The sequence below is a fragment of the Thermobia domestica genome, chromosome 13, assembly GCF_964235325.1.
Source record: "Thermobia domestica chromosome 13, izTheDome1.hap1.1, whole genome shotgun sequence".
NCBI classification, from domain to species: Eukaryota; Metazoa; Arthropoda; class Insecta; order Zygentoma; family Lepismatidae; genus Thermobia; species Thermobia domestica.
The window spans coordinates 160148862-160174254 of NC_137466.1; the positions used below are offsets into that span (position 1 = coordinate 160148862).

At 36.2% G+C, this 25393-nt stretch overlaps 1 protein-coding gene across 1 annotated transcript in view; it reads right to left on the reverse strand.

The window, feature by feature from the left end:
* The window catches only part of Reck (Reversion-inducing-cysteine-rich protein with kazal motifs), a 286139-nt gene extending 260986 nt beyond the window's left edge, over positions 1-25153 (reverse strand). Inside the window, exons 1-2 of the mRNA XM_081736752.1 lie at positions 24849-25153; positions 4737-4795 (exon numbers count right to left, since the gene is read on the reverse strand). Coding sequence (XP_081592878.1) covers positions 4737-4795; positions 24849-24939 — 150 coding nt within the window. The 5' untranslated portion in view covers positions 24940-25153. The remainder of the gene's footprint in view (positions 1-4736; positions 4796-24848) is intronic.
* Positions 25154-25393: the final 240 nt, after the last annotated feature.

Here is a 25393-nt window from a genome sequence, read left to right on the forward strand (position 1 = left end):
AATACTAATAGTATTTTCCTTTCTTCTTTCTATCTTTTCTTTCTTCTGAGGACTACAACAATACTCGAAATGAATATAGAGAAACGACAATAAAGAGGGAAGAACAGGGGAGGCGGGAAGCAGAAACATCCAACGAACGCGACATTTATTTCAAGCGAGTCACGTGAATAATCCTATCCGGGAGTCAAATAAGGTGACGTTTAATTTCTTTGTCGACACGCATTTGTTAAATTTCTTGCTCAGGTTCGTAGCCAGGAAGGGGCTAGGGTCGGTAGTGCTAGACCTCTAAAACAGAATGTTGTATATATTGACTCAAAATTACTCGTAGGTACGAAATATTTGCCATTTTATGTACCAAATTATATACAAAAAAAAAAAAAAAAAAAAAAACGTTTACAAATTGATTAGCTAAGATGCTTTCGTCGTGACACTTTTCATTTGAATTCTCAAATACAACACAAATTTCAACTTCATTTTATAACGGATAAACAATACGAATCCTCTCTGTACACTACTTTTTTGTTATGACTCCCCTTTTTATCCCGATGCCCCTAAAGTGAAATTTGTGTTCAGAGATTTCTGGAAACAACAAAATGTAGAATTAATATACCCATCAAACGTTCAGAGGCAAAAAAAAAAAAAAAAAAAGCAATAAAACATGAATACAGAGAAATGACTGCATATATGAATCCATTGTATATTAATAATTAATATCATTACTATTAGAAACTGCAATACTAAACAAGGTGGAAAGATGCAATACAAAAAAAAAAAAAAAAAAACTAATCTCTCGTGTAGGATCTTGAGGACTTCTGATTGTAGATCCATTTACAAATACTACAACTATTACTACTATTGCTACTAAACCAAACCAAACCACTTGGCGCAGCGACCTATTTGTGAGCTTAAGAGTCTTCATCCCGGCGAAATTAAAATACCGCTAATTTTACAGTAATTATGTGATATCTTCAAATAGATAAAAGATAATCGAAATGTGGAAAAAGAGCGCCCTAGACAATTTTATTTTACATGAGATACCGTTATCACGACTCACTTATCTGCTTTCGAATTCGAGCCATTTTGAAAATCGGCATTTATTTTCGCGTTTCTAAACAGCTGAAAACGGAAAGCCACTAGGTGACTTGTGATAACGGTACCTCACGCAAAATAATATTATCTAGGGCGCTCTTGTTCCATATTTCAATTATCTTTTATCTATTTGAAGATATCATATAATTACTGTAAAATTAGCGGTATTTTAATTTCGCCGGGATGAAGACTCTTAAGCCCGCTCCAGCACTATCCGCTAGCGACCGGCTGAACTCCAGCCTAGCGACGCCCTTTCCCTAACAGGGCCACCAGGAGCTTTCTAGACCTTATAGTGGCCGTCACGTCGTTTTCACGTGACTGCCCAGTTTGCCTCACGACACTGGGTGGACGCTGAAAATTGGGAAAGACCACAAAGGACCAAATGGAACCCGGTACCACACGGACATGAGTCCAACCCTCTACCCACTACACTACGCGTTTTTCCCTACTATTGCTACTACTAATAATAAATAATATAGATTATATAGCTAAGATCTCTAATTAACATTTTCATGAAGTTCATCTTCATTAATTTGCTTCGAGAAATATCATACGAGACCAAACATGCTTAGCAACCGAGAGATCACGTATTCAAGTCCTGCGGCCGACCATTCACACTTGAGATTTACCATGGCTTCTCCTCAAAATTCCACTTCAAATATTGGGATGGTGCCTTTAACTATATTTCGGATCGGCTTCCCTATATGAAATTTCCTTTTTACTTCTCCCTTTGTTAATGATTTTAACGCGAAAGAAAGATTGATGGGTTATGTGGAATTTTCTTTTATAAATAAATACATAACCTAAGATCTTTCAGAATATTCCAATATGAATATTGCAGGAATAAACATTTGGTTAAAATAAAATATCTTATAAGAAATCTTGCACTTCTATAGCTCCCACATGCTCTTTTGATATTTTGCACACGTAATAACCAGAAGAAGAAAGAATCACATCCACGCCATGATGGGATTTGAGTCCAGCAAAGTCTCACTGTTCACGACAGATCCACGCAAATATCTGTTCACATTTTTCTTCTCGCCTCTAAATTTACACAACTCACAAAAACATAAGTCCACGACAGGGTTGTAGACCAATTATATATTCTTAATTCAGCGCGCTACGCTATATGGCATAGCAAGGAGCAAAACTCTCTAATGTGCGCATAAACTGGATCTGCTCCGCATTTGTATGGTTCCATTTGACTCAGGAGCACGTCAGGCACGTTCTTTTGCACTCTCATTACAGTAATCTGGTCTCAAATGGAGGAAACTCGACATTAAAATGAGAAGGCGAGGAAACGCTAGCAGAAAAGGATTCAATGTCAGATGGAAAAAAAAATAAGAAAAAAGAATAATGATGACTAAAATAAAGGTGAAAGAGAAGAAATAAGAAAGTAAGGCATTAAAAGAAAGACGCATCTTTAATTTGTAACACGAATTAAAGACTTCTAAACTATACAATTATTTTTTTCTATTTACGTAAATTGTCTTTCTTTTTACCCATAATAAAAATGTCGTTTGCGAAAGAACAGCGTTTCGTATGTACGTATAAATTTACCTTAAGATGAAAGTAAGACCATACGTGATATGATCACTCTTAATGTGTTCTAAAAGTGTTCGACATACTCACACACTTTAATACTAGCAAAGGATGAAAAGAAAGTTAATTCTCAAAGTACATATGAAAAGAAAAAAAAGTTAATTAACACACACTTTCACTAACATAAAGAACATCAATACCATTCAAATACTGGATAGTTACTATCAGTGTCGGCGATTGGACGTTAAAAGTGGAAGGGGGAAGACATCTGAATATTTGTATAACAATGTTAGTTTTCCTGGTTGTTTCTAACACTATGTTTGACGAAAGGTTGTATAACTAATAGGATACTATCTTTTTAAGTTAAAATACCATAAGTCGTATTTCATATTTTATTAAGTAAATTGAGAAGAGTAATACAAGTAGGTGCTAAGCCCTTTGAATCCTTAAACAACGAAAGTGTAAGAAGAGATTTGATTCCTTGCTCATGAACATCTTAAAATTCTGTCTGGAAAATTGTGTAACCAGATTATTTAATAACAAATTTGCAAAACAAATAAATAGAAAGGATAATATTAATCATAGCAATTAATAATGAGGCTTATTTTGTAGAAGTTATATTGAAACTGGGAATTAATGAACAACTTATATTTTTAATTCCACTCATGATATTAAATGTATGTTATTACTTTTAAAAAAATGAAAGACAGCAAATACTACAAGCATATGCTACTACATCTAAAGAAATACGCAATTACAATATTAATTGCTTTGAATTGCAATTAATACGCAATTTCTGTAGCTTTCTTAACCTAAACCTGTTCCTATCCTAAACCTTTTGCTCTTTCCTGTCTTTCTCTGTCTGTTTTCCCCCCATTATTACTTTTTTCGTCCAATAGTCCTTCTCAAGCCATAAACTCTCCCGGAGATCCGAATGGGGGAATATTTCCCCTCCGGAATTATATTTTGACCTGCGAAAGACCATTGTACGTTGAATTTCCCTTTTCTGCATGGAAGTTATGTGAGACATTAACGTACAATTTAAGGTGGAATACAAACTCTCCCCGTATAATGTGTTCAAATGTTCTCCCACTGGGAATCGAACCCGAGAACCTCTGCACCAAAGTTGCACATGCTAGCCGCTAGACCAGCTCGGAGAGCTGAATATTATCATCGCTTGTTAAGAATTATGTAACATGACATACCAATGCATAAATTCTTCAATTGGCGCAATTCGTGATTTGAAGATTTGTCGAAATCCTCGTTATAGGATACATAGCATCTTAGTAATTTCTGAGAAAATCATATCAGATTTTAAGAATCTTCATCCCGGCAAAATTAAAATACCGCTAATTTTACAGTAATTACGTGATATCTTCAAATATATAAAAGATAATTGAAATATGGAACAAGAGCGCCCTAGACAATATTATTTTGCGTGAGGTAGCGTTATCAGAAGTCACCTAGTGGCTTTCTGTTTTTAGCCGTTTAGAAACGCGAAAATAAATGCCTATTTTCTAAATGGCTGGAAATCGAAAGCAGATAAGTGAGTCGTGACAACGGTATCTCATGTAAAATGCTATTGTCTAGGGCGCTCTTGTTCCACATTTTGATTATCTTTTATCTATTTGAAGATATCACATAATTACTGTAAAATTAGCGGTATTTTAATTTCGCCGGGATGAGGCCTCTTAATACTTTGGAGAAGATAAATATGCCGCTACATTTACACAGAGCTGACGCTCATCTACAGCATATCCATATTAAGCGAAAGTACAGACAGCGTACAGATTTATTGTACAAAATCTGGCGCTCTAAACCAGTGTGTTAATGATTTAATTTTATCTTAAAGATATTTTATTTATTCCTGTGGAACGACAAGCAGAAAATGTCAAAAACATGTTGCCGCATCTTTCTTATCTATGGTAGGAATTTCGCACCAGAAATAGAAGTGGCAGGGCGGGGTTATGTAGTTGTACAAGAACCGAAACATTGGCATGCTTTTTAAAGAGAAGATTCTGCTCTATACTGTGGGCTCATGTATCATTCAAACACTGTTCTAAACTCATTACAACTCTTGTGACAAATGGCAAGAACCAACCTACCTGTTCACACACCGTCCTACAAGAACCGGTAACTTGGGTACAGCAACTCAATTCTGGCACTGAAAATACAACAAAAAAAGTACCGGTATATATTAAGTAAATAAATAAATAAATAAATCTGCTACCCAAAAGAATGAAAATAAAAATAAAAAATAAAATAAATTGCATACTTGTCAGCTTTCTTGGTTATATTTCTTTTTAAGTTCACACACTACAAGAAACTTACACTCTCTACTACACAAGCTGTTAATGTGTAGTGGACAGGATTTGCCGTTTTTTTTTTTCTCTCAAGTAAATAAAAACAAGAAACTAATTAACATTTAAAGTGTGGTTCCTAAGCAATATACACTTTTCTTTTAACACCAAAAGAACACACACACACACACTAACTTATCAAAGTACACGTATGTGCACAGATACATAGAAACATACATTTGGAAGTCCTACATATACTGAATTTTGCATAACCTGTTTATAAAACTCGATCCATATATAGACATGGTGACTAAGTAGCAACTGAAGCTAGGTATGTAAGTTAAGAACTCGACCGAAAGAGAAGGGAATCCGAGAGGAAGGAAGGGAGAATACTTTTCTCTAAATCACTTAAAAAAAAAAAAAAAAAAAAAAAAACTTTATCCATGATTACAGAACAAGTAAGAATGTTTACAAATCAATAACTGATTCCGTCGTATGCACCTTCAGAGTCATCCAAATTCACTTTCGGTAACATATTATCGATAAGAGGAATATATGGTGCCTGATTATTTCAATTGCCTACTGCACTTTCCACGGACGATGTTAACATTTTTTTCAAAGTGCAATTTCATTCTCATCTGAAGATGGGCGGGTCGCAGAAGGTAATGCCTTCTCTTGGACCATGAGTATTTATTGTTTATTTGAGTTTCATTGGGAGAAGGTGACAGGATTTATTTCTTTATAGGTGTGTTTGGCTTACAATCAATTTGGCAAATATGGATCAAAATTTCGAAAAAACAAATGCATCCCTTCACTGAATTCATTTTTTTATTGTAGTCCTATTAGATTCTACTTTTAAAAATCCTCTAGTTTTTCTGGTGATTTCATGCATTGGTTTGCAACTCTGTACATTTATTTAGACACAAAAGTTTATATTCTCCGTGTATCTCAGTCTCTTCTCTAAACATTCGTTTTTGTTTGTTGTTCGTCTGATTCGTACATCCTGAGCAACTGTGGTTTTCGTAAACGCTTGCAAATGCAAAAATTCACACTCCACCGACAACAAAGATGGCCGCCATTCATGAACACTGGTGCATACGACAACGTGAATGATGTTATTGACCTTCTCATACACAAGATTCGTCACACTCAATTTTTTAGAATTTTCGGAGATGGTCGAGCAACCAACTCTGGACCACTTCGTATGGATTGACCCCATATCTATCATTATATATTATTTGTTGATAATGATTTATTTGATTTAAGTGACATCTCTATTATTGAATTAGAAATAACAATGTTAGGATCCGATAAGTCACGATGGGTTAGGATCCGGATGTCACGTGGGTCGAAGTCTGAGCACTGTGTGAGGTGAACGAGTCTATTGACTCGACCCACTCGGACGCGGTCACTCCAATGGAGAGACGATTACGTATTTGAGACCAAAAAAAAAAAAAATCTTATCAATTGGTTGTTGAGAAGGAATGAGATGTCCCGCTCAAATTTCTTACGAACTAATAAATTTCTTAAATTCAGAATCATTTGAATATTTAGTCTGACTTGAGTGGATCTGGACAGATTTTAAATTTCCAAGCCGAGCTGATTCGTACTTCAGAATTTCGGTTCATACAGATTTGTATTTGCAATGGAGAGAAATAGTTGGGTCGAGCGAAAAACGAATAAGAGGGTGTTAGAAATGGTGGGGGGGAAAGAAAGAACAATTTTAAATATTATTACAGAGAAAGACAAACTGGTTGGGACATTGGCTAAGAAGCAACTGTATCATGAGGGACATGCTACAGGGTATGATGGCAGAAAAGAGAGGCAGGGGCGAAGAAGACTACAATTAATGGACGATATCAAAATAGAAAAATAGTACGTGAAGACGAAAAGGTTAGCGACAGACCGTGGAGTAGGGGAGTTTCTCAGTTACAGTAAAGTAAGTGACCTGCCAATATTGGCAGAATACCTATGATGATGAGATTTGCATTATAGTGTTTACTGTCAATCATGTTAAGTGCATCGAACGGATTCAGTGCTATAGACCAGTGGTTCTCAACGTCAGCATTAACGTCCCCCTGTGTTTATTCATGTTTCCAAAGAGAGTGCCGGAAGAAAAAGGAGCGTTTGATGGAAGGAGTGAAAGGAAAATGTAAGAGGAAAGGTAGATAATGTAAGACAAATTATAGAAACAAAATTTTCTTTCAGTACTATTCAGTATTCTGAGGACACGGTGGGTCAGTGGTAGAGCGCTTGCTTACCTCTGCTGCATCGGATTCTTCGTTTGATCCCTGGCGAAGTAAGTTTGTAGTAGCCAACATCGTGTCCGTGGGTTTCCTCGGGGTACTCCTGTTTCTTCCTGTTTTCTCATTCCGTCACTTCTTCTATCATCATCCATCTGCTTTAATAATCGTCTCCTTTAGCCCTAATTGTGGAGCGTTCAACTAAAAGATTTCTAGGCTTATTTTAATAACTAAAACCTTCTTCTGGTTCTTAAGACTGTTTCGTCAAAGTCTTACGTTCGACCTTGGGTTAAGATAACGGGGCGCGCTCAGGACAATCGCATGCACACAAGGAGGCGCTAGACTCGAAAGGTTAAAAACTATTGCTAGGTATAGAAAATGGGAAACCGAACTATGATCATTTTGCTGTGTGCTATGATAGTGAAAAAAAAAAAAAAGAGATTAGACTTCTCACGCTCACAGTGATTTCTTGAAAAAAAAAAAAATCAACGGAATAAGTCTAATTCATCACGCTACACGTAACACGGTTTCTCGCACAGCGCTGATAATATTTTAGGGTTTTGAATCATTATTATTGACTAAGAAATACATCTTTAATAAAAATTTGACATCTCCGAAACATTATGTTAATATGATATCTTATAACGGTATTTTTTTATATCAAGGTTGTTTTGGTTCGTTAGCATTGAATAAGAAAAAAAAAGAATTTTAGGAATGATAAAAAAAAAATGGATCAAAAGATTGCAATCTTGGCCAATAATTAGTTTTTGGATCAGGGATCACAAAATTTTTGTACGGCTCCTAAATCGAGTTTTCTTGTTTTCTACATAATAAGCATATCATGCTGCGTTAAGTGATAGTTTGATTTTGGCTACACTACATGCAGTTCTCCAGATATAAGGCGTAAAAGAAAATTTCTGATTTAAATATATTGGATCTTGGATCAGGGCCCACAAAATTTTTGAACGGTCCCTAAATCGAGTTTTCGGATTTTGTATGCAATAAGCACATCACACTTGAGTTAAGTGATAGTTTTGGTTTGGCTACACTGCATGTAGTTCTCCAGATATAAGGCGTACAAGAGACTTTTTGATTGAAATATATTGGATCTTTTGAGCCAATAATTGCCCCCCCCCCCTCAAGTGAAATTTCAACGTCTCTGACACTTTGCCAGTAAAGCCATGTTTGTTTGTTTGCATTTTTTTTTTTTTAATTGCAGAACCTCTCGTAATTATATTTTACTCTTCTTGTTTACCATAAAGTTCCTTGTACAGTGCATCATGTCAACAGGCAAAATAATTATTACTTTAACTTCTTTAACATATTTAAAATATGGATTTGTGAAAACGTGTAATATACTACTTATGTTTTCTAAACACTTGCATAAATACACAAACAAAAAAGATAATGAAGAATAGAACATACAAACATAAGAAGCACGTCATATACACATGATATGAAAAATAAAGTTGTTGACCTTCCCTCTGCTAGCGTCATAGTGAAACAGTGTAAAACACCGTGACAGCGTGGAAGAAAATTAGTAGTCATAAAACTTAGTCGTGGCCACGTCCACGCGCATTGTAATGAAGTAACTTCCCATTGTATACGTAAAAGAAAAGAGATGGGAATTAAACATGGACAGTGTTTTCCCGAAGTGCACGCGACGCGTAAACTAATAGTTATCAAAAAATACAAGAGACAAACGTGAAGAAAATTTGTGCTTTATTGTACAGTGATTTTTCAAAAGAGTAGCTTATACAGGGGATTTAAAAAAAAAAAAAAAAAAAAAAAAAAAAAAAAAAAAAAACAGAAAGTTATTTATTTGTTACACATATTAATTTGGTTTGTTACTGGCTTTATTTTAAGGTTTGTACAGTGTCGTCAATATTCATCACTGTACGAGCACATATTTATATAATTTACAAGCTACACTCAACGTTTTCCTTATAAAAATTATAGTTAGTAAAGTCATCTAATATGAGAACAAAAAATAATATCCGTAAAATTTCCCTCATTAAAAAAATGTCAATCTCCATTATTAATATGGAAATGTTTAACATTTTGTTATTTTTTAAATCTTATTTTTACATTTGTACTTCCTGACAATGTCGATATATTTGGTCTTTCCTAAAGATTTTAATATATATATATATATATATATATATATATATATATATATATATATATATATATATATATATATATATATTGTGTGTGTATGTGTAACCCTCCCCATGTATTTTTGTTTAATATACATTTTAACTGGTGCAGTCCATATGCAGTGTTAACATTTTGCTAAATTCCGGTCTAGAAAGCCAGCATTAAGAGCCTGACATACTAAAAATAATACAAAATTTACCACTTTTCTTGTGTTTGTTTTTTATAACTGAAAGGAGATAATGAAATGCAACTTAACCACAATCATAGATAATGTTATTTTACAACAGAAAACATAAACCTGAAGAATTTTCAGCGTTGCCATCCATAGAAAACGCAGTGTTACCAGGATAACATTTTCCCCAAAATCTAAGTTGAGGCAGCGACCAAAGAAACGAACTCAACTGCATTGATTACGTATCATGTTGTTTTAGTATCCTGTGAACAGTAGCGTGCGCAGAAATTTATTTCGGCTCGGGGTGGGTCCAAACTCAGTATAAGGGCATTTTATATTAAAATTCCTAAAATTAGGCTAAATTTACACAAAAGTCTAAATTTCGGGGGGTCCGGACACCCAGGACCCACCCCCTGCGTACGTCCCTGACTGTGAACTACTTTTTAAATAACATTATTATTTAATTTTAATATTTGTACGTTAAAACTATTTTGTTTTTTACAAACTAAATACAACTGTAGGCTGCAGGTGATTGGTGATTAATGAAAGTGTTTGGGAATATGGGAGGAAACGGGAGAACCACGACAAAATTCAAAAAATATTGTTTGCCACAAACTTACATATTCTATTATCGAACAGTGACTTCTCGCACCAGGCGTGAGAGTTCTACCACTGAGCCGTCATGATCCCTAACTGGATTAACAATGCTTCGCCACCCAAAAAAGAAAATTATTCTGCAATGCCTTCTTTAAGCATTTTTAATCATGTGTCATGATAAAACAATACGTAATATGATAGCTTCAAGAACCCAGGCCTTGCAACTGTAATAACACGATTGATTGTTAAATTTCAACTGCTATACGAGATATTTTGATTGGCAATAAACTAGGTTTCGGGATTAAATCATACTACATAACAGTACAGTATATACACACGAAAAGTTTTCCCTGGTAACTTTATTGTTTTCTGCAATGTAAGAGAATATATATGTACAGTACGTGTGTACAAAGGAAGAAAGAAAAAGTGTTCTAATAGCATTTCTGTGTTTCGTTTTGCCAAAAGGAAAAGATAAGAAAAAAACCCACAAAGAACAAGGATAATACAATGCAAGAGCAGTAGAGAATTAGTTGCCGGTGATGCGTTGCGGAAATGCATTTGCTGGGACCACGAAGAATTCGTGAAAAGAATCGAAATTTTACACTTTAATAGGGTAGCTTATTGTTAGACAATGCGATGTTGACTTTGTCTGTCTCATGAAAGACAGAATATCGTCATATACCTTGTATGTCTCGTATAAGTCTATAGTCAAGACGAACTTAAGCCTATATGAAATAAAACATGCTCACTTCATTTTGACAATGCTTGTTGAGAAATATTGAAGGAAAGACATAGAAACAGAATATAAAATTCTATATCTCCATATCCCTTAAGATATATCGTGCACCCTCTTCCTCTTTTAAACTTCTTGTTATAATAGACATATTGTCCATGAAGAACTATGGTAGGCCACTTGGCCAGTAGCGTACGCAGGAATTTATTTCGGGGGGGGTCCAAACTCAATATGAGGGTATTTTATATTAAAATTCCTACAATAGCCCCCAAAATTAGGCTAAATTTACACAAAAGTCGAAATTTAGGGGGGGATCCGGACCCTCAAGACCCACCCCCCGCGTACGTCCCTGCACATTGCGCATCTTCAACTGGGAGACATGTGGTGAGCGCATCGATCCTTGATACAAATTTTTTCTGGCTTTTAGACCATAGTTTGCAAATTCCAATCTTAATTTAAATAGTTGCTCAATTCCCTTCTGATGCTTAGTCTCAAGCTGTGTGATCCTCATCATGAATACAACCTGCAGCAAACGTACACACGTGCTAAAACATTATTCCTTATTGAAGCAAGCGCAAGCAAGCTTCCACCATTCGATTGCTTCATTGGTTGATTGTAGTTTAACGTCCCTTTTCAATACCCAGGCTATATGAGACGGGATCTATTGTTCATATAGCCTTTGTTGAGTTGATTTTGAGTTTAACGTTCCATTCAGCAGCGAGGCTATATGAGACGGGACCTACTGATTAACGTGGAATCCGAACCTGATGAGCTCACGCTGGAATCGAATCCCGATTTCCCACGCCAAAGACGCGTACGCTAACCGCTTAGCCATGAAGGAGTCCTAAATATATATCCCTTTTTATAGCTAAGTGAGATCGAAAGTATTACTCTGGTTTTACTAGAAGCAGGTACTCCAACCGGAAATTTAACCTGGGACATAACACACAGAAACCATACAAGTTAGGGTCTTAACCAGGAAGGGGCACTTCTACCATTCCACTCAACTGGCATTTGTGTGTGTTTTACGTCCTTGTGTAACCGAGGTTATGAAGGACAGGACCTACTCTTAAGGTGGGCAAGGAAGCACGACTGGAACTTCAATCTGGGGCAGTTGGCCGCTGCACACACTGTACAGATCATCATATAAAATCAATTCCCACAGTACAGGCCATTCCTCACCACATCGCCTCGCATCGAAGCAGGGGCGGATCCAGGACGGACTTCTGGGGGGGGCGGTCGGCGGTAATACTGCTACTTTTAAGAGCTCCAAACTTGTTATGGATGGGTTTATTTATATATAAAATAAGAAAGTTTCCTCTTGTGGGGGGGGCGATCGCCCCGATCGCCCCCCTCTGGATCCGCCCCTGCATCGAAGAAAGGTACGTTACAGGACCACACCACCGCTGATAATGGCTGAATTGGAGTTTAAGCATCCCTTTAGCATGTGGATCTACGCTTAACGTAGGATCCTAACCAATATTAGTTCCTGCCTGGAATCCAACTTGAGCCTCCCTTGCCGAGGTCCTGGCTCTCGCAGTGAGATACGAACCACTAAAAAAAAAAAAATAAATAAATAAAAAATAAAAAAATAAAAGAAACAATTACCTCCACTTGGCGTAACAGTTCTTTGTGGGCCTGAGCCGCTCCAACGTTATCCGTTAGCGACCGGCTGAACTACGTTCAACTTAGCGATGTCGCCTTGTCTTTAACAGGCGTATCAGCTTTCTACCCAGTTTGCCTCACGACGACGCTCTGAGAACGCCGAAAATTGGGAAACACCAGCGGGAATCGAACCCGGTAGTACCAAGCGGACGTGAGTCACACATTCTAACCACTAGACTACTGTGTTTCCAGGTATGAATCATTATTGAGTTTTTATCTGAGGTAAGAATCCTTCACCGGGGATAGTACCCGACATAACGCGCACCGAAGTCGAGAACACGCGCGTTAGCTATTTGGCCACGATGGGGAAGTTTTGAAACTTTAGTTGCCTCCTTTCCTCCTGGTCTCTTTGATCACAAAGTCAATTCATAAATTTTGTAACGTCCGTTCGTACGGTCTAGGAATGATGTCAGATTCTCTGTCATTCTTTATCAGTCTAAGATTCTATTAAGCCCAAGTTATTAACTCTGAGTTGGTATTTTAACTCAATAATATGCCACAATCACGTATGTTTCATTCGCGAAAGAACATTGATTCAAGGCCTTCCATAGTCCATTAAAACAAAACGAACAAACTGTTCTTGCCAGGAACTTTAGAACAATACTTTGTCATTTATCCACGGTATGTAGTATGTGCAGTATATGTTCACCACTTTCTTTCCCCTTCCTCCCTCTTCTAGCAGTTATTACTCTTTCTTCTTCTTCGTTCTTAGCTTGCTGATAATGAAACAAGCAATTTTGCAGCTAGAGGAATCACAGAGCTCACGGAAGCGCAAACGTTTTAATAATTCACGTAACCGTCTCTCCACAGCACACACACACATATACACACGCATAGCCTCCCCCACACTGACTGTTGAATACGAAACTTGTAAGACGAGTTATGTTCTCTTTTCCACAGAAAAATTTATTTTCGTTCACGCCTCGGTTGAGTATCGCTACTTCATATCAACTTGGGCATGTAATTATATATTTTAGTAAGGCTGGATGGATCATATATCATCATTAAGGTTGTGGAAAAAAGGATATAATTTGTCCTGATTAAATATGCTGCAATTTTATCTTGCTTTCAAGATAGTCTAAAAAGAAAACATTACGTGAATTTAGAAGAAAACGAGTCTTTTAAAATAGTATTCATTGTTTTTATTTTCTTTTTTCATTCATTGCATGTCGACGGTACTCATGACGCAATTTCCGGTATGCTATCAAAAATTCTGTAACTTCCATTTTCAAAATGGGATCCCATGCATTCTGCGGGAAAATTTCATTGGTACTGCGGCCAGTTTCATGAAACCATGATAACGAGCCTTATTGGCGTAACTATAAGATTTTGCTAGGGGGAGGGACGAGATGACTCATGTGAGAATTGAAAGTACTCTTCATATAATTGTGCATGGGGTCCTTGGTTCGCTCCCAGCTTGCGCCAAGTGAGCATTGTGGTGGACAAACACTGTGTACATGGGTTTTCTCGAGGTTTTCCCGTTTCCTTCCACTTTCTTCATTCCTCATCATCACCGTCTCCTTTAGCCTAGCCCATCAACACGTGGGACATAAAACTTAAAGATTTCATTTCATTTCATTCAGATAATTTTGTTATAAAAATGTTTATTCTTGTTTTCAAATCAGGGGCGTCATTTCAAACTTCGCTCGAGGGGAGCAAGAGCACCGCCAACATAAGACTTTAGCGTTTTGTACTAGTATATTAGTAGACAATCTATTGAAGTATATCTATTCGTCAAACGCTTAGGGGGCAATTGCCCCCTCCTGTCCCCCTAAATGACGCCCCTGTTTCAAATACATGTCTGAATAATGTTGACTAAAGACGAGACGAGATTAAAGTATTGTCTCGTCGCGAAAAAGAGTCGTCGTTATTGTCAGGATCATCAAGAAATAGTTGGTTCTAATTGACTTTATGGTTAAGAATTTAAATACTTTACATTTTCTGTTGAGTCAACGTGGGAGGCTACATGAAATTTTTTAGAGAACATGGTTTTCAAACATTTGGAAAAGCCAGTTTTCAAAAGACTTCAGGAATTAATTTTGTGATACTACTCTTCATGTATCCCATTATGTATATACATTTTGAGAGGGAAAGAGCGGTAATTAGTCTAATGATTAGCTAGCTCAACTTCACTGCTATTGGTCGCTGGTTCGATTTCTGTGCAAGCTGTATTTTCTTTTAACTATGAGCCAAAATCATGAAGACAACTCAGAAGCTGATTTAGAGAAAAGAAGCAACAAACTGTGCAATTAAAAGAACTAGAAATACCGTTATTGGGAATCGGCATGCTCATCACACAAATTTAGTTTAAATTGGACTACATCTATGAGGGTCGCCCAGAAAGTGAAGAACGATGGGGCATGGCGCCGACCCACTACAACTGCGATCGCGTGCGCCGTAGTTAGCTCCTTCCTTCACATCAGTGTAAGCCGTCTCAATGGTGTGCGGTCACGCTACATGTTTTTGCAGCAATTGAAAATGGCGGCACCAATCGAAAAACCCGCCAAATGTGAAGTACGGAGTATCATTCGTTTTTTGAACGCGCAAAAATTAAGCCTATTGAAATTTATACACAAATAAATACTTCAATGAACGAGTCATCAGTGAGGAAGTCGTGCATTATGTTTAATCAACGAAAGACCAGTGTGCATGATGAAGATCGGAGTGGGAGGCCATCATTTGTTACGGAAGAACTGAAGGAAAAAGTCAAAAAAAAAAAATCAGGAAAACCGACGTTTCACTTGGAACACGTTACATGAAAATAGCAGTAGGCAAACGATAAGGAACTCAAGCAAGCAATGACAGCCTGGCTCAAATCTTGGCAGCAGATGAGCATTGAAAAACTGATCCCACGTTATAGCAAGTGTCTTTGACAACTATGGCGATTACATAGAAAAGTAGAGTAAGGTCCTGTGGCTTTGTAAATAAAGTATTCTGATTGTATTTATTTGTTTTTATTTTATGTTCTTTACTTTCTGGACGACCCTCGGAGTTTCCCAATGTTCCAATGAAGGGAGGCAACCAAGCTCACAGCCAGCTCACTAAGACAGTGGGCCATGAAATTTTTTTGGGATGCATATCATCAAATCGTCTCTTCACACCAGAGGGGTTGATAATCGCATGAACACCTCCTAGCTACGAGCCTGGACACAATTTATATTAATTCTAAAACTAACATATGACTTTTCAAAACAAACTAACCGTAAGAAATAAATAAAGAAAAGACACTTCTGTGTATCATATTGAGAGTATGATCGAATTGACCTGATTTTCCTTGTAAACAAATCATGATTAAAGCTCAGAACCTTGGAAAGGTAAACCACATTGATGTATACAAGTCTTACTAAGAACGGGTTCAAGTTTTTTTTTCTTCTTAATTTTACTGTAATGAACCGGAACCGGCAAAAAAAAGAGGGTCTTTGAGCAGTTAATAAGCACGCCAGACGGACACGTGTTCCTTCGTAAACATCTAAGAAGCCGATAATGCTCCGTTTTGACACGTGGCATGACTGTATATAGATGAAATATCACTTGATCGGTTTTCATAATTGTACAGTTAGATTTTAATGTGTGACATTTAGCACTCCGTTATCAGGCCATACTAGAACTATTTCCGAATATTTTCGCTCAGTGTCAAATTAAAGAAAAATCTTCCAGTTTATACCTAAGTAGAAAGTTGTTTGTCTTCCACCAACAGTATTCAATCTATAAATACTAAAACTTACATTTATATGTTTGTTGCCAGTTCCTTTTGCCAATGAGTGCTCGGAACCACAAGTCCTAAAAATGTACCGGTTTCTCTAGTCGATTCCAAACGGTGTGTACTGTGTAGATTTACCAGTTATTCATTTTTAGGGATCGTTTTGAGTCCATAAGATTAACATTGTCACTACAGCGTTGTTAAGGTTGATATCCCTATGTTAGGCAACCAGTAGAAGAGCTGAGTCTAGCGGGTTGACGAACATTTCAGGCGTTTTGATTTAATATGAATGGCAAAAACCTACTGCATCCTGCCAACTTCAAAGGTTGTAGAATCATTTGACACAATCTATCACTTTTAAGAAAAATCATTTAACACAATCTATCACTTTTACACGTTTGTCATAAACTCACTCCCAACATCTACATATTTAAAAAATACCGCCTTCATATGCTTGTCTATAAAATTCATTCCCTTTTGCCAGTCCTCCTGTTCTTCAGTTGTCTCTGTGAAAGTGAGAAAGGGATTCATGGTTGTATAGCGCAAGTTCAGCTAGAAATCTATTTAAAAGAAACAGTATAGAAAGGATTCTACTAGTAGCGGCTCAACTAGAGAAGTCGCATGGGTAAAAATTTAAATTTATTGCTAAGAATTAGAAGAAGAATACAAAGCTTCGTACAGCTTCAGAAGAAATCGACTTTGCTCACAAGTCGCCATTGGATCAGACGACATTTCATGCTTTCAATATGTGGCTCGTCTACAGAATTTTGAACAAAAATTTCCACAATATATATATATATATATATATATATATATATATATATATATATATATATATATATATATATATATATATATATATATATATATATATATATATATATATATATATATATATATATATATGATATATATATATATATATATATACAGTGGCGGATCCAAGGGGAGGGCTATAGGGGCTATAGCCCCCCCCTTGACGCTCAGGTATACACTGGATAAAATGGGCTTCAATCCTGCTTTACACTGGATAAAACGGCAAAATATGGTTTAGCCCCTCCCTTGATCATATCCTGGATCCGCCCCTGTATATATATATATATATATATATATAAATTGACACATAGCTGTAAAGAATCAAAATAAGCGTTACAAAGCCGAAAGCAATGGCAATAATAAAAGGAAAGAAAGTGGAACAAGCAACTAAAGTCTGTTTCAAGATAGTTTTCCTATATTAAATCAAGATCTGAAAGATGATCGGAGAAATAAGAACATGAGTAGGAATGAGGAAAGAACAATAGAAGAAGAAAGAATCTTATTTTATGGTTTGCTACACAAAGTGTTAAGGAAGAAAGTCCATAAAATATTTTCGTACTACGAAAAAGGAACATCTAGAATGGAGAGCATCAGCTGCGTGGAACGAACGTAATAGAAAGCAATTTTTTTTTTCTGAAAATGTTCAAGGAAACAAAATCAAAATGTAAGAAGGCTATATTGGAACATTATTTGTTACAGGACGTCCTTTGCCTAAGCGTGCATAATCGCATGAGTTTTACGTCCCACGCTTATGCCGGCTAGGCTAAAGGAGACAGTAGGTGATGAGAAATTAATGAAATGTTGGAATAAAGAAAGTGGGAGGAAACGGGATATCCCCGAGGAAACCCATGCACACGGTGTTTGTCCACCACAAAGCTCACTTGGCGCGAGCTGGGATCGAACCAGAGACCCCATGCACCAGAGGTGAACGCTCTACGACTACACCACCGCGGCCCCAGCATAGTCGCAATTTAATTTAGGTTAGTTTGGAGGAGGAGGGACAACTCAGAAATGGAAGAACTTATCAGAGAGAGAGAGGGGGGGGGGGAGAAGAGAAAAAATTATGTAGGTACTGGACGGTGTTGAACCATTTCAACCATAATTTACATTAAGTTGAGAAAAAAGAAAGAGAGGCACAGGGTCTCCTCTTGTCGCCATGATTGCGGACCTGTACCACAATGCATCAGCGTGCGCATTAACAATTGGGAATTTATTTTAAAAAGCTCTTTGCAGTACTTTTTCTAGCATGTAAAATGCTACAGCTAACTGGTTGACTAGAGTGTTCACAAGTAGTGTATGCGTCACTGTTAGGCGAAATCAAAACAACAATCTATAAACTGCTAGTTAACAGTGCATACTTTTCACATACAGTACATAAATAATATATTCCACCAGAATTTTAAAAAAATCTATCAATCTTATTAGATTGGCAAAGAACAATTTTAGATAAAAATTCTTTTTTCTCCATTAAAAAGAAACTACTCAAGAAAGTTTAACCCCAACTTTGCTCTTTTATTCAGCTCGGTGCGGTCTATAGATTATTTAACAGGGAAACAATTGATATAGCATAAAAATTTGAACTTACACTTCAATTGTACTCTTTCTCTTATAAAAAACTATCTAATTTCTTCATTTTTCTCAAAAGATACGGTAGATAGTATTTTACAATTACTTATCGTCTAGGGATGCGTACGAGACGAGTCGAGACAGAATTTTCCTGACGAAATTCGAGTCGAGACACAGCTCTTCCAATAGAGAAATATACATTTTTCGAGTCGAGACATCGCTTTTACAGCACATTTTCGAGACGAGACAGCCTCAAATCTTGTCTCGTGCGCATCCCTATTATCGTCTTTTCACGAGCAGCCTAATACCCGTTCAATACTACATAGACGAAGTGTATTGTAGTATTGGACTTTTGATCCTCCCCCCCAAAGTTTGGACATCTCCAACAAAAATTTCTGACTGCGCCTCTGGTTCATATAATAGAGTTTTGTAGAAACTATCTGGCTCGTTTTCTAGGTAAATTTTCTAAATAGCCTCGCTGCTAATACACACGTAAGTACAACTAAACTAAACTCATTCCAGAATTTAAAATAAGCTTTAAAAAAAATAGGCCACATTTAATGTTGGCTAGATCTAACTTCAGACAATTTAGTATATTAAAAATACACTGAACTTCTCATGGAAAACGAAAGGTTGCTAAAGAAGTTTTGCGTAAAATGTATTTGTTTACATATACTTCCTTGTGCAACGTGACAAAACTTCAAGCATACCTACTTAAATGAATGAACTGCCTCAAGTAAACTTTGTTTAATAATAAATGATATTAATGTATAATAAGCATCTAAGTATATTTCTGGTTCGAACCAACCACTATACTGGATGAACGACTTTCCTAACGTTGAATATGTGCCAAAAACAAACAGAAGAAAATATGCAGTTACATAGTAAAGTTGACCGTAATTATACAAATTACTTTAAACCGTTCACCGCTATTTCTGTTTTAACAGTTCAATTGTTAGCAACTCTCTACAAATGGGGAAACAATTTACAGATGCATATTGATACCCGACTAACATATACTTATGTGTCGAGTACCATATAAAGAGTTCTCTTCGTACATTCCGAAACGTTTTCATTAAATTAATTTTTTGTTTCAGTGGTTGGCGAGGCACAATGGCAATAGCCAAGTGGTTACGGGCGTTTGGCTTCGGATCATGCGGTGCAATTCATTCGGGATTCGAGTCCCTCTGAAGAGCGTGGTCGGAATTTTCACTGTCTTGAATATGTATGTGGTCATATCTCTGTTCACTTTGGTAAGGGTTTAAATAGGAAACTTGGGTGCTCAGGAAACTGAGGAATGATCGATTGATTTTTCAAAAAGGCTCAATGGTAGAGCGCTTACCTCTGGTGTGTGGGTTCTCTGATTCGATTCCCGGCCAAATAAATTTGTGGTGGACCACATCGAGTCTGTGGATTTTCTCGGGGTACTCGTGTTTCCTCACACATTCGCATTCCACCAACCTTCCATCGCTAGTAACTTGCCTCCAAATTTAATCAAATCTTCCATCGTGGGACGTTAAAGTGAAAGACTAAATTTTGTTTCAATGGTAGTGTATATAGCGCACCGAGGTGGCCAACACGTCGATCGTGACCTACTAGTCGACCATTCTTATTGTTTTATGATTCCCTCTGGCGGGCTAATGAACAGATCAGGTAGACCACCAGTAATTTCTGTAGTAAAACGGTTGACCACAGGGCTGGATTAACCCATCTGTAGGAACGGGGCTAGAAAAGATATATGGCCCCTGCTCACTTCGCATAATACATTTCTGCGAAAGTACAGTAGGAAAGTTAAGGGAATATGTTTCATATTTTTGGTCGTTTTTTATCTTATGATCATGACTGTATCTTGTATGATTCTTTTTAGAGCCAACTGAGATTTTGATCAGAATGAAGCTCACGTTCACCTGGAGGCCCGGTGCTAGGCCCCCGAAGCCCTCTCTTAATCCGGCCCTGGTTGACCAACCCTGATATATTCATTGTGAACTATTTTCTTTCTAATTCTACAATACTGTTAGCGTTAAAAAAAAAAAAAAGTTCAAAAATGAGACATTATCAGGCTTCCAGACGGTTCGGTTTAGCCAGGATTGTCCCAGATTTAGATAATTTGTCCGCCAATTTTTTTTTCTTTTTCAAAATTTAAAATGTTCAGTTTTTTTCCTTTTCAAAACATAAGCTAATATCGTTATGCTAGAATAAATAATCTCGCTTTTATTACTAGATTATATTACCCATCAATACTCAACTAATAAGAATAATCAATCCTCTGTCATTCACTTTTTGCTAAGTCTTTGCTATCATTTAATTGGTTCTGATATTTCAGCAAAAAACAAGTACAGTTAGCGACAAAAGTTCTTTCTGTTTAGTGAAATAACTTCCGTAAATAATTTCAGAATGGAAAAACAAATTTCAATAGTACAGTTTTCAGTAAATTAAAAAAGAATGTAATGATTGTACGTTACTACCAGCGTTATTCCCAAAATATCAGCCATACAATAACCATTATTCCCAAAATAAATTTTACCAAACGGAAATAACTTTTGTCGCTGACTGTACATAACTATGACTATACTGGAAATGTTTACAGGAAATCTCGGTTCTTATTAGTGAAAATGTCCATAAGGTATCCCCGTTTTTTTTAGTGTGAAAATCTAGGCGCCCTAGACAGTTACGAAACCACAGATCTCATTGAGCTGAATATAATGATATGGGCTGAGTGCAAATCGTTATGCGTAGTTTTCGAAGAAGTCATGAGAAAATCAAATTTGTGTTAAGGACCTAAATATTAATTGATGCTATATGACAAACCATGCCTACCTATTAAGGTGAAACTGAATCTGAAGTTATCATAATTAGGTTTTTCATTATGATACTAACGAGATAACCATGCGCAAGAACGGTTAACGAGATGTTGTCCAAAATCATTATCATATTATTTAAACTCTAAAATTTTATGTTCTTTTGTTTCATTATATAAAATTGTACAAAGACAAAAATGTATTATTATCAATCGATAGGTCACATCCAGCTAAACAAAATGACATGCTCGAGGATAAATACTTATCATGTGTGGTTCTCGAGAAAACTGATTAACACGATTTTTTTACGGTATTAAAAGGTATGTTGTTCGTTGCAAAGCTGGTGCAATTGATAGTTTCTATTCTGCTGGAATATACTATTTATTTATTTATTCTGCTGGAATATACTATTCATTTATTTATTAATTTTGCTGGAATATACTATTTATTTATTTATTCTGCTGAAATATACTATTTATTTATTTATTCTGCTGGAATATACTATTTATTTATTCATTCTGCTGGAATATACTATTTATTTATTTATTCTGCTGGAATATACTATTTATTTATTTATTCTGCAGGAGTATACTATTCATTTATTTATTCTGCTGGAGTACATTATGTATTTATTTATTTCCTGTGTATGATAATTTTACACTGTTTAGTAACATTTTGTGTATGTTGTTGTGTGACTTCTCTTCACAGTAACGTACATAATCAATTCTAAATGAAATGCACACTTTATTTGATTAAACTTATTGGTAGCATCTGCGAAGGAACAGAACGATCTTTGGTTTATATACTGTACATCAAGAAATGTTGCTTCATCAAACGTTCATTTCATCGGATCATTGTTATTCACAGCATATATTCGTCATCTAAACTTACTAATTACTAAATGTGTTATCTAAACTTCAAATATCGGAGAATACAATCCAAAAAACTGAGAGGTCGAGTTTCTTTTTGTAGCCTGCTTTCTCCAAATGGTTTATCGTTGTTTGGTGGTGGATATTTAAGGTCATTGGTGATGATTTAGCTTCCTACACGTCAATATTGCTCCACTTTAGTGAGAATTTTATCTACTTTTTTTCTTTGATTGGTCGGCCACTGTGCATTACAACTTATTTTATTTTTGCATCAGATCTGTTGTTCTAACGTTACTTTTCATAAAACATTTTATACCAAACATGAACTAAAAGTGAAGTAAATATAGACCATCTGAAGCAATCGAAAATTTGGGAAGCATTTGGGGAGCACTGTGGAAAGCACTTGTGTCTGTCTCTAGCTCTACATAATATGCGGATAAATGCTTGATTCCTTAATTAATGCATTAAGGTGCTTCACTACAAAGTGCACAATATTAATGGTTTATATTGATAGCTTCTATTCTCTTATTGCTGACAGGTGGGTTTAAATTTCCTGAATGATTGCTCAGAGGATGAGGAACTTTTTTTATTCCATGAGTATAGTTGTTATAGTCCCGAAATTTCCGGAATATCGTATCGGAATAGACACCTACGCCTAGAAAAGAATTTCGGAAGGCATAAAAGTCCTAGTTTTCGGCGAACAAGAGAAAAATAGTTCTTTTTCTCAACATTAAAAAAGAAAATCTCTTCAGTTTATGCATATAGCAACTCAAATTTAAAGAAAAGAAATTACTTCAACAACTGCATGATTCAGGCAAGTACTCATACACGCGCATCCAGAACATTGAAAATGGAGCAGAAGCAAGCACATCTGAATAATTAGATATTTTACTTATTGATATCATTATTTATTTATTTATTTATTTATTTTTCTAGGTTTTTGTATTTATATTTCCTACACGTATTTTAAAGATAAAAGCATAGTGTACCGGATTTTGACTTTTGAAATACAGCATCCTTATCCATGCGATCTTGACTTCAATTTTCGGTTCGGATCCATACTTCATTAGCATTGTACGGTATCTATCACACATGCTTACAAAATTAAACACATCTATTCTTTGCATTACAAGGTAATTACCGCAAGGGAGTTAGAGATGGATATTGCCCACTCATTTAATAAATTGAAACAATAAATAAAATTATGGCACTTGCATACGCTACATACCTTGACTGAAAGATATATCGTGTGAAGCAGAGGTAGATCTAGAAAATAAAAATAAAAAACTGGCGGGGGAGGGACCACAATCCAGACTATGAGAGGCATATCATGAGTTTATTATAACCTTTTAAAAATATATACTAATATCTTCAATTATTTTTGTCACAAAAAACTGGGAGGCTTGGACCCCCCGAACCCAAGCTAGATCCGTCTCTATTGTGATGGCGTTTTATATTTTCACAATTCCATTACTCCTACATAAATCTATTCATTTTTTATAGAAGTTAGTTGAGTAATAACATGTGTAGTCTAAATTCGTATCTAAAACCCCAAATCTATTTTGAATCCTACTTTATAACCTAATACATTTTATCTCCACTGTTTCTGAGTGTAATTTACTTGTAATGTTGATAGAAACAAATGTAAAAGATATGTCTTCGTTCGAAGTTCGTGAACTTTTGATGATAAAACGCGGGTTAATGTTCTGTACTTTTGGCTCTAGTTCAAACTCAGATGCTGCTTCTTTCCACGTATAACCAAGTGCTTTTAATTGTTATTTTATCTTGTAACGAATGACCCGGAGTTCATTTCTCGGTGAGAACAAAAAAGAAAAAAGAAAGTAAAAGAAATTAATAAGTAGTTATCCCCGAAACATTATTCTAAGTTTAACTTCCAACATTCATTACAGGTGATTCAGTTACTGTTATTTCGGGATTGATCCGGGAAGGAAAATTTTCCCGTGGAGCTATGAAATTCTCTTCCGGGGCGATATCACCGATCGTGTTCAAATGTGGTTTACTAGTAATTTTGCAGTACAACTTTTCAGCCTCTTGTGTAATGAAACACCTCCCTTGGGTGAAATCCGAAATTAGGTCGGACACATGAAACGAAAACGTTATAATAATAAGTTTAAAAAAATATATATTTTTGTCATTCGAAACATGAGCACATAGGGAGTAGAATCATGACAAATTCGCGTAAGTGGACGATTTAATCATGTTTACAGGAAGTAAGTTTCACTGTTAAAGTTCATGCGGCAGGAGTATATATTTATTGATAACAGAATAACAGTAATTAACTAAATAAACAAACAGAACAAACAAGGAAAACTCATCGGAAACGGAAATGTCTACATACAATAATTGCTAGTTCGTACTAGTCAAACTCTTTTATCAACTGCATAAATTTCCAAAGAAATTTGAAGAAAACTTTTATTGTCAGTACTATCAACATTTTTGTTAAGTTTTCTTAAGTCACGTGGAACTACTTAAAAATAAATCTGTTTCCTCATTACGATGTATCATGTAAGTATTTATTATGATATTGTCAAGCACATAAGTTCGTATTAAATAGTTGACGACGAATGACTATCTTACCTTCGCCGAGAGTGACTCCTCCCCATCCTGCTATAAGGACACACACCATACACCACCACGATAGTTGTTGCATGGTGCAATGACCACCCATGCTTTCACACCACGCGACCAAATCGTACTGAATGCTCGAACGTCATGACAATCCACGACTATTTGCTTTTTCCACCACCACTACCACGACGACCACGACGCACTGCGCGACCAACAAACCAACCTCTCCTCCACTACTACTGAGTGACTGACTGACGCACGGTCGGAGTGAGAGGATGGAAAGAAACACACACACACACACCACTACGTACGCAACACACACAACTCGCTTGCTTAAGCTCAGCCCGCCAGATCCCGCTGTGAGCGGCCTCCAACGACAACGACACAAAACACTGGCGGAGGATCCAGGATAATCAAGAAAAACTTTCTTCCACTCTCCCCTCTGACCTGACCCTTTTGCCCGCTCGAAACTCGCGTTCCATTCTTCGACGATCTTTTCCGTTCCTCGAAAGTTGACAAGAACGTAAATAAATAATACATGGATGGAGAAAAAA